Below are 17,479 nucleotides of genomic sequence, written 5' to 3'. Positions count from 1 at the left end.
GTGTCAAACATAAAACTATCAGCCTTTCATTTTTATTGACTACTATTATTTAAAGATAAAAAAACCCCAAGTTTGAAAGCATTTAGCATACAATACATATCCTTTTGTAATAACTTTTGCCTGCTTAACATCTCACTCAAGATCAGCACAGGAGATACATATTATATTGCAACACGGGCACTAAGAGGGTCAGCTTAGGTCAAAAGCCAATTCCAACAATTTATTTGTTTATCCAAAAAGTCAAGTCATTTGTATAATATATCTCACTGAAGACAGTATAAAGCTTAATAGTTATCTTAATAGCTTAGCAGATACTAACTTTCCTCCAGAATGTTTGCATGTATTTTAGTAAAAAAAAAAAGTGCTAGCTGTACATAACTTTGACCCACCTGCAGTGCAGGAATATAAGCTTTGATATCAAGCATGATGATGTCATGTGGTAAAGAGAGCAAAAAAATAAGACAGGATGCCAATAACTCATCCTTGTACTGTTTCATTTTTGCCGAAACCTAAAATTCAGATAAATAGGTCAAGAACAATCATAAACCTTTTAAAATCTTAACTTAGCTGTATCAATACCCATGTAAAATAAACAAGTCAAAACCAACACTGGAATCTCATTCACTTGCAGACAGTTACCAGAAAGTAATTAATACACAAGTATACAGTTATTTCTCAATTTTATATGAATAGGTGACCAATACATCTCTTCTGACATTAAGTAAAAAACAGGCAGAAAAAGATCTTAAAAAGCCTCTAAGTTGCATAGCCCAAAGAGCAGGAATACTTCTATCATACATGTAAGATTTCTCAGAAGATACAATTTTGATTGAATCATGTATATTCAATTCAATATTCAGACTAAGAAACTTAGTGAGCAAAATTACTTACCTCTTTTCCAAACTTTACAAACAGTGCAAAGCAAGACCTCTTTTCTGGGTCTTCAGGACATTTTCTGAGACTCATCGGACTGACACCCTACAAAACACAAACCACACATGAACAGTATTAAAACACATGTAGTACACAGTTGGCCTTTTTAGCCACCAACGTGCTTGCAACAAACGTGGGTAGAGCCCTTCCCAAATCTTCGTTCGTGAAGCCTGGCCATGATGATGACACAGTACAAATATGAAACACAAGATCAACTCAGAATACATACATCATTGTTCAATACAAAACTGGCATCAGTGAGAACTTGAAATGTACCTTTGATCTTTCAAAGGTTAGAAACTAACATTAACAGAGTGCACCGAGGGGCGACTTTTTTGAACACACTTAATGCCAATAAGCAAAAGACATGATTGAAAAGTAACTAACTTTTCCATGGCTTAATTTCCTCCTTGTCAGCCCATCTAACAAACTACAAGAACCCCAAATTTCCCTAACAGCAGATATCCAGGTGGCAAGAATGATGATGGAATAAGAAAACAGCAATTTACAACAGCATCCACAGTACGAGCATCTACAACGAGTTCCCAAATTTTCTTCAACTGGTGCCATCAGCAGCAGTGCCAGGAACGGCTGTGGGCTCTGTGATGGGCTACACACAGCAGGTACACACCCCATCACTTTAACATAGCTTCCATGCCACAAATAGTGCATCCACCACCAGAGCATCTTATTTCCTGTGGAAATCAATGAGTGGAATAGAAGAATACTCCAGAAGATGAAAAATAAACCCATACATGTCTCTGCTGTTCTGGTTAGATTGCTTCTGATGTCCAAGCTATCTTTTGTACTGCCTGCACTGCAAGGGTACTTCCTATCTCCATTCACCCAGCTCAGGATTTTGGAAATAGCATTACGCATGACTGGTGTCTCTTCACAAAGTGGGTTTCTAGTCTAAATTTTGACTTGCTATGTGCTTGTAACTAGAGGCATAGGAGGCTATAAATATTTGAAACAAACAAGTAACAGTTTCAGTGAACTATTTTCCATAGTGCATAAAATACTATACATAAAGAACTGCACAATCGCTAATGCAAAGTTACCCCTCCTCTCACCTCAAAGTATTTTATCCTCTTGGCAATTTTCATTGTAACAGAAAGCAGCTTGTAGAATCCACTAATAAGAGGTAGTCTTGTTGAATGCATAATAAGCTCATAACTAAATGAATACATCCAAGGGTTAAAGTATTCCACATGTTTCTCTGGAAGTATCTCTCTAAAATAGAGGCACAGAAAACATAGGGGTGGAGGGGAAAAGAAAAAAAAAGAAACCAAATAAAATATGTTTTTTTAAACTTTTATCTCAGCAAAAGAATGGAAATACTGCTAAAACAGAGCAGCTCCAAAGACAGTGAGGGAATAATTGCATGCTGCCTTCTGAGGCAAGCACAGGAAGATTTTCATTTTGCTTTAGAGTGCAAAGTTACTTCTTCCTTATTATACCTTGTAACTGAATTTATATCCTCACATATCACATTTCATTACTGAGACCATAGTATCCTTAGGGAAAATCAACTAGACCTCCACAGGCAACTAATGCTGTACCTTTCACTTAATGCCCCTTACTACTCTATGAAGACTGTATTTCTGGTCTCTGAAGTATTTAGGATATATGCTCAGTATAATACTAAAAGTTACAACATATACGGAAAGACAATTACACCCAAATAATGAAAGTGAATGACTTGTCTCCTGTACTCTTCAAAAACACCTGAGCTGATGTTTTTACCTATGACCCATGTTTTTACCTATATGTTTTTACTGAGTATGTTTTTACCTATGACCCAGACAACTGAAAACCCCTTACTGTCTCCCTGCTAATAATCTTGTGCATTTTGAAATATAATCTATAAAACTAACTCAGAAACATGCATCTTAAATAAATCTGACCTCAAACTTCTTCCAACCACTTTGTAACTTCCAGATTACATAAAAACATATCAATACCTGCAGAATTGCACTAGATTTAGAAAGGCAATAAAGTCTGTTGGCTTCGTTGGCTGAAGATTTGAAGCAGGGTCAGAAGTAGGTCCAACCAAAGCCCTGTCACTTTCATTTTCATCCTGAAAACAAATATTGAAGCAAGAACACCAGATCTGACAACACAGAAAGCATTTACACCGTTTTTTGCCAGATAAACAGTCTGTCTCTTTTTCTAGCTGCTATTAGCTATTCTGACACAAAGGACTTTTAATTGACACATCAACAATTTAAAGTAGTAAGGGATGCTTGTTTCTGAGAAGAAAAATCAAAACCAGTAGATGCCAAAGCAGAAAGTCTAAAATAACAGATTCTGTGAACTTCTACTGAATCTGATATTTCCATCCCCTAACACTGCCATGCAATATTCAGAAATATGAAGTAAAACATCTTGCCCAGTATGAACGTTATTGCTATTGTTAGGTGCTATCTAAGCATAACAAAAACAAAACAGGGGATGTGATTTTGTTTCCCCTACAACAGCAGCAATTAATGGACAAGTCCTCGGCTCTCACCTGTTCATTATCATCCAGTTTCTGAACAGTCAGGTCCAATTTCTCAATAATCTTCAAAACAGATTTTATAAGTTCATCATACAGCAAGCGATTCAGAGATTGCAGTGGTGAATTTTCAGTAAGAAAGTTTGCATCTTCAAAAACACATTCCTTTGTAGGAGGAAAAAAGTTTGCATTTCAAAACACAAATGAAAATTAATTCTTTAACTTATAAACTAACATTTGAATGATCCAGAGAATGCAGTTTTAGATGTTTCTCAACTATGAAAGCACAAATTAACCCCTGTTTAATTCATTTATCAATATAAAATCCAACTAAAATCAAGAAACAGTCCTTCTACACTTATGACATTTAAAGAAAGTCTAAGGTTGAAAACCAGCAATAAGACTCGGAATTGTGCTTCCTTTCGTATTTCCATGTTAACTGTGCTTTTACCTTCATTGTGTCACAGTTCAGTAGACTTCTAAAGAGATACAGATAGTCCTTATAAGTTGGTACTTTCCATCTCCCTGTCCCAACCTCTCCAGCTTCAGAGGGTTCTGTTGATCCAGAAGTTTCTTTTCCAAAAAAATCCTAAAGGGACACAATATTTTTCAGATACACTGCTGTGGTGGTTTAAGCTTGGCTGGATGCCAGGTGCCCACCAAGCCACTCTATCATCCCCTCTTCACCAGGATGGGGAGGGGGGAAATAAGATGGATTAACTTGTAGGTCAAGGTAAAGAAGAGTAATAATGCAAAGGTCATATGCAGAAGCAAAGGATGACAAAAGATTTATTCTCTATGTCCTTTCAGCAGAGAATGTCCAGCCACTTCCTGCGAAATAGGCCTTTGGTGATGTAGCAGACGCTCCAAAAGACAAACGTCTTAATAATGAATGACTCCCACCTCCTCCTTTCTCCTAGCTTTCACTGCTGAGCAGATGCCATATGGTGTGGAATATCCCTTTGGTCTGTTTGGGTCAGCTATCCTGGCTACATCCCCCCAGCCTACTGGTGAGGGGGGAATGTTGGGAGACAGTGCTGATGCTGTGAGAACACTGCTCAGCAGTCCCCAAAACACTGGTGTGTTATCAACATGTTTCCAGCTGCAAATACAAGCACACCACTATGAGGGCTGCTGTAGAAAAATTAACTCTGTCTCAGTCAAATGTCAACACAACTACATATGTAACTACCTGACCCACGCTAAGACACAATTTAAAATTACTGTTACAGGTAGAAACATTAGCTTTCTCACCTGATCCATCTGAAAAGAACATAAAACAACAATCTCCTTCCAAAAAAATCTCTGAAGCTCTTCTCCTAGTGCTCCGTATTTGAGAGAATCTACAGTTATCCTGCTGCACAGAATTAAAAAGCTTTAAAATCCTCCCTTAACGTAAGCATTCAATAAAACTTGTAAAATGTCCAACATTTGTTAACCTGGAAGAAAGCCGGATGACTTTACAAAGACAACACAACCAGCCAAAAGTCTATTTCCTGTCATTTTTCCCATTCAGTACAAGAGGCACATCCATATTTATGCTGAGCAGATGTGGAGATGAGAGACTAGTAAAAACTGAGCCAATAAGTAATAGCAATAATGGACTAATAACAAAATGGATAGTACTATTTTTGCATTTTTTGGCCTTCTCCTGTTTACTGGGTTAGATTGTCAAGAACTGGAATGTATAATCCAGGAATCTAGATGAAAGAAAGATGTTTAAACGGTTACTTTACCTTTGAAAATGTGATCGGCTTGGAGAAAATTCTGATTAATCCCTGATGCACTGAAACAAACAAAAAACCAAATTGCCTGAACTGACTTAAAAAGGCACAGCATCCATATCACTCATTACATTAACAATGAAATAAAACAGTCTTCTATTTTTTATATTCTGTCAGGATAAGGGAGAGGCAAAGGAACACAGATTTTTTCTTTAAGGATGAAATAGCCCAAACCAAAGCCTTAACTGTAGGATGTTTCACAGGGAACCAGTTTTGAACTTACTTGTGACTACTTTTTCTTAATACTGCTTTGACTTTTTCCTGTCTCTGAATGCAGTGATGCCCAAGGCATTGCCCATAATGCCCTCTTTGAAAAGGCAACAATTCCCAATGACTCTCACAGGCATGGTGCTTGGGTGCACCACTTCCCAAATCAAGACCATGGGAAACAACAGAAATGCCAGAGCAATAGAGAAAATACATTATAAATAATTTAAAGAAATTAAAAATATTTTCTACATATAATTACAAAGAAACGTCAGCATGCTGGAGGCTACTAGAACTGTCAGTTACCAACGCTGACACAATTCAATATTACGTTCACAGGACTGTACCTGACTAACATTTGGAATTTTACTTTTACTATGTAGAAGTTCCAGAGCATGAAAAGAGCACATTTCTAATAGAGATGACATACCCTACTTTTTGTAATATTTTGTAGGGTTAATTGAGAGAGTATTGAATAGGTTTCTGCACATTTTTCTACAAAATTCCTTTATTCTCAAAATCCCCAGAGCAGGAATGGAAGTCTTATCACAAAAATACATTCTCCTGCCCTTAATCGTAACCACCCTGTTATCTAAAACAGTTGTTAAATGCATTCCTGAAGTGATTTAACAACAGATATTGAAAAATAACATGATAAGAATGCTAAACCTCCATCCTTAGAGAATAGGAAAGGCTTCATTTTTGATTCTAAATGGCTATTCCATATATCTCTCTTAGAATTGGTTAATCGATTTAGGAAAAGGGAAAAAAAATCCAAATCAAAAAACCCACAATCCCCCAAAAACTCCAACCAAGTTAGTATCACAGACTCACCTACAGTGCTAATAAAGCTCCAGAGAACTGGACCTTTTCCTGAGAGGGCTAAAAACACCTTTATGATAGATCTGCAACACATGTGCTGCATTTTTTCACTGTACTGTGGAAAGCTGTTGATCTGCAGCACAACTAGATGTTCAAGAACTGGAGTGTACACTTCAGGAACCTAGAATAAATAAAAACACAACACCCATCACGCAAAGACAATGGCTATTAGTCATTATGAACATGAAGAATTATGCTAAAATATTTCAGCAAGATACTTTGTTACAGGAATTTGCCTCATGATCTGCTCTTAGAACAAGAGAGACTTGGCAAGTGAATTAATCTTAGACATAGAAAACCCCAGACAAAGAAACAAACAAAAAACAACAAAAAGATCCCCCCAAAATAAAACTAAACAAACAGAATAAGAAAGTTTCTGGGAACATCCTATGGAAAGTAGCTGCTCAGTAGATTAGTGCTTCAGTGAAACGAGTCTTTAGCTTATTATAAAAGTATCAATTTAATTAAACAATATCAGCAGTATAATCTCTTCATCCTTAACCCTCTGAATACAGAATGTATGACCCAACCTTACTTCCCAGCTCCAGTAGGATCCAGAAAGCCCTCATTTGAACAGACAGCATAACATCATAGAAGAACCAAAGTATCAGCCTCAGAGAACAGAGTATCAGCACCAAAAGACAAAGCAGCAACAGAGTGGTATAAACACATAAAGGGTATGGCTATGTTCAAATAAATAGCTTAAAATAAAAAAAACGTATTCACATTTGGCTATCATGTTTTTCATTACAATGCATTGTCGCATTTTATTTAGTATATTCGGTGCATTTTCTTTATTCAAATAAAATCCAATAAAATATTCTCCTGATATTCTTCCCGTACTCTACGGGATAAAAGTCATTGCATTTCAGATACCTTTTACTGTAGGTAAGCTCACAGCTACTATCTCCTTATACAACTGTAATTGCATAAAGGAATTGACAGGTATTTTAAACACTCCACTTACTGTATCTATATGGAATATCACACTTGCAATGGATTGGAGGAAACTTGGTAGCTGATACAGATGGTCATCTATTGTTTCTGCTTCAGTGAGGTACATTTGCTTACAACGCTGAAGGAGCTCCACATACATGTTGTCCACGTCCTTAGAATGTATAGCTTTACAGGGCTTATAGAGAGGAAATAAAATATTGATTCAGCAAATATATGCTGTAGCACCAAAAAACCCAGCCAAGTCTTTCCTGAACCATAATAAGAACAATATTTTAAATTTTTCCAGGAACTCAACACATCTGAATAAATTAACTTTATTCTACTTGCTACACATGAGCAACACTGTACTTGCAAAGAACTAAAATAATAGTTCACTAATGCAGTGCAATTTACTGTAAAAGTATTTGAACGTCCAGTGACTAGAATTTCAAATTCAGCATGAAATATCTGAAGCTTGGCTGTAAATACCTTAAATACAGCATTATGGATGCTAATACTTACTTATATTTTGAACTTGCTGCACTAATGTAGTAAGTGGCTTACCTTAATGTGGCTTAACCAATTATCATTGACAGGCTACTACTATTTAACATTTAACCCAGCAGTCAAAATTCTGAACTTTCATTGTTATAGGGTTTCTACAGAGGCTAAAGACAACTCCTAACTAATGGATAAGTGGAAAGCATCCCAAACAATATTAGAGGCTATGTAATAAAGCTTACACATTTCTATAGAATGATTTGTAAATCACAGCATGAGCTAGCTCAAAAAGCAGCCTTTGTGGAAAGGAACCAGGAACCAGGTTACAAGCAAGAACTGTGCTAGGGAATTTACCATGGAAAAAGAATGGACTGATTTAGGTAACAGCCGAATATGTGAGTTAGCTTAAAGGTTGAATCTAGTCTGTCTAAAAACATGCTGACAAAATTAAGGCTATCCATTTATCACTTGTAGAACTTCAAGATTATTTTAGCAATTAGACAATAAAAGAAATATTCTGCCTTGAAACTGAATCAAGCTTGAACACAAGTTTAGTGATACAGTCACTGCTTGCAGTAGCACCAAGACTCTGCTTCCTCACAACCTAGTATCCGATGCTTGGCCAAGACTTAACCTAAACACGCTAGCAACTATTAGTGAGTCTTAACATATTAAAGATTTATAGGTATTGGAGCATTAAATTTGTTAAAAATTGCAGTATTATTCTATGATTGTTTTTACATTATGCAATTTTAAATTCTTTAGTTCAGTAATAGGTTTTTTTAATAGGGTTCTTTCAACTCAGTCATTTGAAATTCTTCATTTTTTCTGGAAACAATACCTTGAACTCAATTCCTTTCTATCTCATATCACAGAAGAGGAAGACTAGGTTTGAACAAAGTACATGAAAAATTCTACAAAACAAACGTATTCTGCTCAAAAGGTAGTAAAATAGAAAGGATTCAGCCAGTAACCAGCCATTTCATCACATTTCCTAACCTTCTCTAAATAATACTTGAGATTATTTAACATAATTTTTGCTTTGAGAGAGAAAAAAAAAGTGTCCAGAACAATGTTATATGAAAGTTGGGGTACCACCATCAAGTACAGAGGTCGCAGGCACATGAATAACACCCTTCCTTTATCGAATTTTGACTTCATCGTTATATTCCCATTTCAACTGACTGTTGACAAAAATTGGAAGTTGGTTCCTAATGGTGCTCTCTGACAAACATACCTGCCCTCTACATACGTATGTAAGCATGGTTTTGTTTGTTGTTTTTCGATTGGGTTTGTGTTTTGCTTTTTTTTTTTAATTTATGGGTGTTTCACAAACTGCCTCCTAGTGTCCTGCAGCCAGCAGCACATTTTGGCTATTTGACTGATTCCTGCTCTGTAGGAAACATCCAAATTACTTTCAGAGCAAAGCTGGCCTGGACTCCATCATTTAAAAGCAGATAGAGATAAAGAAGTATTGTCTGTACCTAAGCAATTAAGCACATCCTTAAGTTTTGTGACAGTTGTACAGGAAGCTCCTGTTTTTCCACTTCAGAAATTGTGCACAAGAAGTAACTATAACCCTCACTGCTAAGTGCTCCCACTAAATTCAGTATGTGTTCCAGTAACTTTCAACCACAAGGTATTTTAAAATGTCGTTAACTAAGCTCAACACTTTGTCCAGAAACAGCAGCATTCCCTACTAAATGAGCTGTGTAAAATTGTGAAAGAATGTCTATGAATCCTAACTTCAAGTACATTCAGTAAGCTCCTTCATCAGAATAACTTTTCTGCACATACTGCTGCAAAAAGCCCATATCCACGAATGGCAATGGACAATTCTTTGCTGCTCGAATCCATTCTTCTGATGATTCCGTAGAACTGCTCCATGAAGAACTGCAATTTGTCCTTGTGTAGCTCTGCATCTTTAGCTACCATTAAAGAAATCTGTAAAGCAGATACAAACATTTCAGCACTTCCAGAAATATTACAAAAACTCACAAAAATGTACAGTAAGTCTTACAAGATATTGTAGCACAAAGCACTTCAAACAAAATAATTATTTATTAGACAGATTTGTTGAACTTTCGAGCACCAAATATTCCCACTACTTAAACAAATTTGAGTTTGCTTTAGACTCAGAGAACCCAGTGAAGTTACAACACCTGATTGAGGAACGAATCCAGTGCAGAATGACTGGCTTTCTTCAGTTCCTGATGTGTGTGCCCACACCATTTACACATCACTTCATAGAGGGAGACATAGTTGTCCAGGAGCAAGGCACCAAACTGAGCAGCATGCCAGCTGAACAGCTGTAAACCAGCTGCAATTTAAAAACAGTTCTCATTAAAAAACAGACTTACATTCTCCTTTACAAAACCAGCACAGGCTATAAAGTCCATGATAGGATTTCAGGTAGCTACAACCAACATGGCTGGAGGATATAAAACGTATTCCTCTAGCCACTATAGTATCAGTATCCAAACATTAAGAATTTAAGCATAAAAACAACTCTCCAAAATCCTCTACACCATTAGGCAAAGTACAGCTGTGTTCTGAAGTAATTTACATTAACAGTGAAAATAAAGGGATTTTATTGGTTATAAATGATAATACTTGATTGCACAATTCAGAAGGATGTGGTTTCTGTTGTAAGGACATTTGCACAAGTCTGCTCCTCTGCCAAACTGTGATGCAGATAAATAAGGAATTCAGATTACAGGTAATTTCACTACCCCAAATACAACCATAAATGAAATTTCAAGATCCTTAATGAATTAATTGGGGGCAGACTATCTTTAAAGGGAGTTTTACTATTCACAGTTACCATGGGCCTAGTACTCAAACCTTACATTTTTGCAATTTCTGTATAAGCCACTCACATTTCACAGGCCAATTTCTAATCTTCTTCCAAATTTTTTTCCCCACTCTTTTTCTCCTTCTTCCAGTGAAATTTTTCTTCCTCTTTTTAGTTTTAACCCAATCCCCTGTCTCTTCTTTTCTTCTAATTACCCATACTTCTCTTATTTCTACTCCTACCATGATTCCTTTCTCATATCACAGTTTTGCATTACTCCAGAGGGGCAAATGGCACCAAATGCAATGGTTCTATTTATAAGCTGATGAGACCTTGCCTAGTTTAACCTCTTGTTAAATTCTTTAAATTTCAACTTAAAGTACTCTGGTGTTCCTCTGCGACCAGCTTAGGAGATTGAATACTAGAGCCACCTGAACAGAGCCAGTAAAGAATAAACAATTCCAGACAGAAGACACCATTGCATGTATCCACCTCAGCACAAATTGAAATAATTTACAGTCTTACCTAGAGGTACTGCGTATCGCCTCTGATCAATCTGTAACATCAGAAAAGGTTTGTCATATATGATTTACTCTTCATCAGGGCTAATTCATTTACGCTGAACAATTAGTACATGGCAGATTTACCTGTGGGTTGATTGCTTTCATTGCAAAATCAAAAATCTCCTTTGCAGTCTGAGGATCTGTGAAACAATCCAATGGTGAGTATTGCACTACTGACATACAAGAAGTAAAGACAAAGATATTTTTATCCAAAGCTTGGTATGAAGAAGCAATATTGGAAAGCCTTACATAACTCATTTTAAGAGACATTCCTGAAACGCTCCTTAAATTTGATAAAAAATTGTGCATCTCTATTAACTGATTTTTTGAATACCCATATTATAACAGACATGTCTCTTGTAACAGAAACACATCTTTATGTAAACTGCATTCCAGCTTCAATGTGCCTCTCAAGGCTGCCCAATATCTGGTCAGAAAATAGCACTGCAAACATTTAATGTATAGAAACATATCAATGAAGCCACTTCCTACAACGACAGGGACCACGTATTGTGCATAAAACATCTACCAGTAGGGAAATTTTCACTTGGTATTTACACTGAGAAATGGTGCTACTTTTTGGCTGTATAGCAATTGGAAGTATAACTGTCTGTACAACTGTACCAAAATGTGTAACTGTCTTTCTTACAGAAAAAGAACATACCTTCGTCCACAGATTTGGTGAAGTTGCACATGAGTGCAACCAGTCCCCTCAGACATCCTGCTACAACAGGTAGCTTGGGTCCCCTTGTAGCAGATGTCATCTGAAAAAAATATAAAAAAAAATATCCTCAAGCTAATATTAATTTACACCAAGAAGTGCAGATAAAATAACTTTATAAGCACCCAACTCTACAAACACAACACCACAGAAACATCTCCTACCCAAAAGTTTCATATAATTTGGAAGGAAGCATAAGAAATCCTTTGAAAAGCATGTAATATGTTCCACCAAGACCAACCATAGCAAAACGTAGATAACACACACTAATGTCTTAGAAGTACTTAAAACTCCAGAATAGTAGAAAGTAAAAGTCAGCAAAACTGTGAAATTTACCTCATGTGCAAGGACTTTGTAGCTAGTAGAGAACAAATCAGAAACTATCAATGCATGGCAATATAACATTTCTTCAGGAATGATCACCACGTGCCATCTTTTCTCACAGTAAACTGGTTAACTTGTTGTTACTGATGGCCTTGAAATTTTACTTTGAAAGCTCCTCAGAACCAGAAACTACAAACTTTAACAGTCCTTGAGAAAGCATGTTTGATTGTCCAGTAAAATCCCCACAAATTGTACTAGTGTACGACAGTATATCATATATCACAACAGTATTTCAACATACAGGAAAAAAACCCAAAGCAACGCAAGAGTCTGAAAAGAAAATCCAGTCATACCTGTGTTTTAAGCTCTCCCAAATAAGCTCGGAACAGTTTATCAGAGTTGTTAATCATGTCACTAGGCTGGACTTCTCCCAAAACTCCCAAAAGCTCATAAATCTTCTCCAGTACTAGAAAGTAATTTATAATTATTAAGTACTAAAATAATTACTCTGACATTTCCCTCAAAATTCCTATGTAACTTGCAACTATGAGGAAACCATCCCTGATGGTTTAATTGAAGATTTTTGTGCGGTAAAGACAGGTCATTATAACATACATACATACATACATACATACATATATATACACACTACAATGTGAGATGTATCCTCCTCTCCCATCAATAAGTTAAACACATCTACTATTTTTAAACATAGCTCAGAAAACTGATTAATAAAGGCCATATCCACCGAGGAAGCATTTGCTACTAATCCAAGTCTGCTGCTGGCCTTGAAGTTTTACTGTGACTTTTAAGTACCATGGGGTTAAGGCCAACAGCAAGCAGAAATTTCTACACTTGAAATCAGACTGGAGGATTCTACATAGGCACAGCAAGTTTTGTGTCAAGATTTCAGCTGTAACTAGCCAAGACAATCAAACTAGAGCTCATAGTAGTCTGCCCAAGATCATAAATAACATAATTAAGCAAGGCAGGAAGTCATGAGTTCACATTAGGGGTGACCAACGCAGGAACTATCACACTAAAACTGCAGCTTTGAGGACAAGACTGGCCAGGGTTAGAACATGGTTACAAAGAGTTTTAGAGTCATACAAACATTTAAGTAGCAATGTACCTCTAAGATCATGAAGTCCAACCACTAACCCAGCACTGCCAAGCCTACCACTAAACCGTGTCCCTAAACACCACATCTCCATATCTTTCAAACATCTCCAGGGATGGTGACTCCACCACTTTCCTGGGCAGCCTGTTCCAATGCCTGACCACCCCTTCTGCGAATTAATTTTTCCTAATATCCAATCTAAACCTCCCGTGGTGCAACTCACGGCCATTTCCTCTTGTCCTCCCGTTAGTTGCCTGGAAGAAGAGACCGACCCCTACCTTCCTACAACCTCCATTCAGATAGTTGTAGAGTGATAAGGTCCTCCCTGAGCTTCCTTTTCTTCAGGCTAAACAACCCCAGTTCCCTCAGCCAGCTGTCAGTCAGCACCCTGAGCAACTGAGCTGGAGCTGACATGAACTTCTACAGGAATGGGCAGTCCCTGCTTTTGCTAAGAGCACCCACTGGAGGAACCAGCACTACTCTTAAGGCTCAAAGTTATAAGGGTATGTGTCTGTGTGTGTGTATACTTATAAACCAGGCACAAGAGTAACTTCAAAGGTTCAGCTACACCAGGTTAGCACTGAACCTGGGAAAAAAATTAAATCTAAGAATCTAGCAAAGCTAAGTTGGTTACTGACAAGAAAGCTGGAATTACTTTCAGGATTTAGGCATTCAGAATCTAATTATAATAGGTAAGACATGAAAATACTTTTTGTTGGGAATCCTAAGCCAGATCTATGCTTAAATTCAGTATGAACTGCCACCACTGAATGCAACTATATGATTTCTTCCTAATGTTAGGTCATACATATATACAGGTCTGCTAAGAAGCAGCTAACTCCTTGGCCATGATCAGAAGACCTGAACAAATTTCACTACTACCTTTTTACATTTTTTAACACACTTGCCATAGGAATAACAACTATACATTTCCATGGGGTATAATCCAACAAAAACTGAATGTAAATAAAACACAGAAAACTGACAGAAAAACTAAAGCCTACCTGTATCGGGAATTTTACTTTTTGTACCAAGCTCCCCATAAAATTTATTAAATATCTCCTCAACCTTCATTTCTTCCATCAGACAGGAACATCGTAAAGTTTGGAGCAACTAAGACAGAAAAAAAAAGGAAAAAAAGAAAATTCAGGAGAAGCATTAATATCACTAACACAATACTACTTGGTCTAAATAAAAATACAGTTCATACACGTTCCTTCAGCTTAAGAATGCAAGTATGCTAGTCAATGAAAGAGATTTAAGGTGATCGAGCCAGGTAAGATTAACAGTACGAAATCTACTTTAACAATAAACTACCTTCCTAAATATGCATAAATATAAAATTTTTAACTTTAAAATATAATTTATTTTTATTTATATATATATATATATATATATACACATGCACCTCACAAGAGCACAGGCTTAGCAAGTCTGCAATATCTTTTATCATATTGTATTTATCTCCCCGCTGGTATAAAGCCAATCAAATTCACAGAACTGACTCCGAATAACTCAGAAGGGATGGGTTTTTTCTCATAAAAAAAACTAAGTAAGAGCAAAAGCATTTGCAAAACAAGGGTCTAATGCATTCCAAGGAAGCACATTGTAAAATTATGCAGTAACTAAACTTCTAAAAAAAAAGTCTGTCTTCTCCACACCTTTCACATACTCTATTAAAATATTACATATAATATATATTTTAAAGTAAGAATACAATTGAATTGCAAAATTTCTCCTTAAATAACTGTAATTAACTGAGAGATCTGCAACTGCCCCCAAAACAACTGTGTCTTGCTCTAGCAGATGAAGGAATGATGCGCTTACATCCTAAGCAACCTACTGGAGAATACTGAAGACAATCCGTTGTCAAGGCATATCTCTTTCTAACATCTAAATATTACACTATCACTATTCTCTTGCTACTGCAGATTACGGATTTTCTGCATGATGTAGGATAACTGTAGCAATACAACAGATTTTCTACTGTTTTCTAGAAACAAGAGAGGTTTAAAAAATGCATTTTACCTTCGTCAGAAGTTCCAGTGCTGCGACTTTACATTTTGCTGCTCTCTCTTTTGTATAGACACTAAGACAAGTTTGCTACATAGGAAAGAAAATGGAGACTAAATTACTTGTAAGTAAAGAAGAAAATTCAAAGATAATGCATATTCATCTACCTCTCTAAAGTATCTGTTCCTCACAAGTTCATGGTTTTTTAAAAAAAACTAAAACAGTATCTAGTCCCCAAAGTGGCCTGACTGACAACAGTGCAGCACTGTCTGACATAATAACAAATCCCAACTCCAGCAAAGAAATTGCAGTTTCTGAAGTAAAAGGCAAACATAGCACATTCTCCCCCTCTAATGTACTGTTATTTCTTACAGTAAGTAGCTATTAATTTGAGATCAGAAACTTCAGTGCTGTGGTCAAGCATTTCTGTGCGAAGCAACACAGAACTCTTCAGCACTCCAGACTCAATGAACCTCATTTTTAGAGTTATTGCGATTACCACTAATTTGTGCATAACAACTTTGCAGGAGAAATTTTTAAAAAATTGATATTTAAAATTAACCATCACCTCTAGAAACAAGCTTAGTTTGTATAAACTAAAAGTTATAACTATTACTTTCAATGTCAATAAGTAATTTTCAGACTCAACACCTATTAAGTTCTATTAAAAAAAGTTAATAAAATTAAGTCTATAATTAAAGAAACAATTCCACACTTTTCTGTGGTATGAATTACACTTCATGTCAACCAAGTTATTTCAGGTCTAACAAGAACAGTAGAGATGGGAGGTGCGCAAGATAGCTAGGAATCTCTTATGGTATGAGCCCCACCTGAATTGTTTCAATCACCAGGCAAAGGCCTTTATGAAACAACTTTCCTTTACCTACCTTAATATTACAGGCATAGGGATGAACTTTGTCACCAGCTTTTTCCATAAAGACGCAAAGAAACTTCAACGCTTCTTCCCTGCAATCTCGAAACTGACAGTTTAAAACAAAACAAAAAAATTAAAGCATATAATAAGTTGTTCACTTAGCACTATCTCAACACTGCTTTAACAATTAAAGTTTACCAACTCACCTCCTCGATGCTGAGGGATCTGTGGATAAAGACGAGCAAGCCATGCTCTTGGGAGAACACCAGGGACAGGTGCAGCGCTACAAAACAAAGGAAGCATCAAGTGGCTGGTTTCCTTGCTGGGGCAGGGAGGGCTGCACAACACCCAGCCCATCCCCGGGGGCTGCAGGTGCCTTAACGCCTCGGGCACGACTGATGCTTGTCACCAAAAAAACCGCAACACAGTGCGAGTGTCACCGACCTCCCCATGGCCTCGGATCCAGGGCTTGTGCCAGTGCCCTCGCACTTGAGCCTGCCCCTGCTAGGGGCCGAGGGGAAGCCGACCTGGGGGCAGCTCAGAGAGGGGCGCGCATGAAGTGCTTTTACTCGGGTAAATAGTTATCTGGGGCAAGAGACCGTCCCTCCCTCGGAATACACCTTTTTTGCCACAGCAGTAACACGAAGTGTGGAGTGAAGCGCCGTGGCTCCGCCGCCCCGGTGCGTGTGTCCCCGGCACCACGAGCCCCCCCAAGCCGAGCACTCGCTGTCCGACTCCAGCGCGGGGGCGGCCGCCCCAAGCCCCACTCAAACCCCCTCGCCGCCACCCCCCGAGGGGCCGGGCCCGCGGGCGCACCCTGCTCGCCGCTGTCCAGGCTGGTGAGGCAGGTCTCGGTCAGGCTGCGGAGCAGGCTGTACCCGTGCAGGGCATCGCCGGGCTGCAGGCAGCGGTGCAGCTGGAGCAGGCACTGCCGCACCCCGGCCATGCCGACCCGGCAGCTCCCGCAGCGCGGCGCGGAAGCGGGCGGGAGGGACCCGCCCCCGGGAGCATCCAACGCAGCCAAGAGGGGGGACACGGACTGCTGAGCGCGGGGGGCAGGAGAATCCTCAGCTAGAGCATTCCGGGAGGGAGGAATGAGGGGTGGTGGCAGGGAAGGGCGTTTCGGGGCATCTTTGTGTATCTCGTCGCAGGATGGACTCAGGAGACGGACATTTAACACCACAGAATGGGTAAGGCTGGGGGGAACCACAGTGGGTCATCTGGTCCAACCCCTCTGCTCAAGCAGGGTTATCCCAAAGCATAGGATTGTGTCTAGACAGTTGCTGAGGATCTCTAGGGAGGGACACTCCACAACCTCTCTGGGCAATCT

The 17,479-nt window shown here is 38.2% G+C and overlaps 1 protein-coding gene across 2 annotated transcripts in view; it reads right to left on the bottom strand.

Annotated features, from left to right (window-relative positions):
• Positions 1–17,125, bottom strand: part of PRKDC (protein kinase, DNA-activated, catalytic subunit) — an 84,085-nt gene extending 66,960 nt beyond the window's left edge. For both annotated transcript variants that reach the window (XM_064653585.1, XM_064653594.1), the window contains exons 1-20: positions 16,966–17,125; positions 16,356–16,432; positions 16,163–16,255; positions 15,291–15,365; positions 14,267–14,375; positions 12,496–12,608; positions 11,762–11,861; positions 11,182–11,237; positions 11,060–11,090; positions 9,903–10,060; positions 9,538–9,684; positions 7,271–7,435; positions 6,256–6,424; positions 5,167–5,216; positions 3,882–4,019; positions 3,446–3,595; positions 2,898–3,013; positions 2,007–2,166; positions 892–978; positions 390–509 (exon numbers count right to left, since the gene is read on the bottom strand). In XM_064653585.1, the coding sequence (XP_064509655.1) occupies positions 390–509; positions 892–978; positions 2,007–2,166; positions 2,898–3,013; positions 3,446–3,595; positions 3,882–4,019; positions 5,167–5,216; positions 6,256–6,424; positions 7,271–7,435; positions 9,538–9,684; positions 9,903–10,060; positions 11,060–11,090; positions 11,182–11,237; positions 11,762–11,861; positions 12,496–12,608; positions 14,267–14,375; positions 15,291–15,365; positions 16,163–16,255; positions 16,356–16,432; positions 16,966–17,095 (2,244 nt within the window). In that variant the 5' untranslated portion in view covers positions 17,096–17,125. The remainder of the gene's footprint in view (positions 1–389; positions 510–891; positions 979–2,006; positions 2,167–2,897; positions 3,014–3,445; positions 3,596–3,881; positions 4,020–5,166; positions 5,217–6,255; positions 6,425–7,270; positions 7,436–9,537; positions 9,685–9,902; positions 10,061–11,059; positions 11,091–11,181; positions 11,238–11,761; positions 11,862–12,495; positions 12,609–14,266; positions 14,376–15,290; positions 15,366–16,162; positions 16,256–16,355; positions 16,433–16,965) is intronic.
• Positions 17,126–17,479: the final 354 nt, after the last annotated feature.

This window comes from Pseudopipra pipra, chromosome 1, assembly GCF_036250125.1.
Source record: "Pseudopipra pipra isolate bDixPip1 chromosome 1, bDixPip1.hap1, whole genome shotgun sequence".
In the NCBI taxonomy this organism is placed as follows: Eukaryota; Metazoa; Chordata; class Aves; order Passeriformes; family Pipridae; genus Pseudopipra; species Pseudopipra pipra.
Note: the sequence above shows the minus strand (reverse complement) of the source record. Positions and strands in the feature narration are given on the sequence as shown.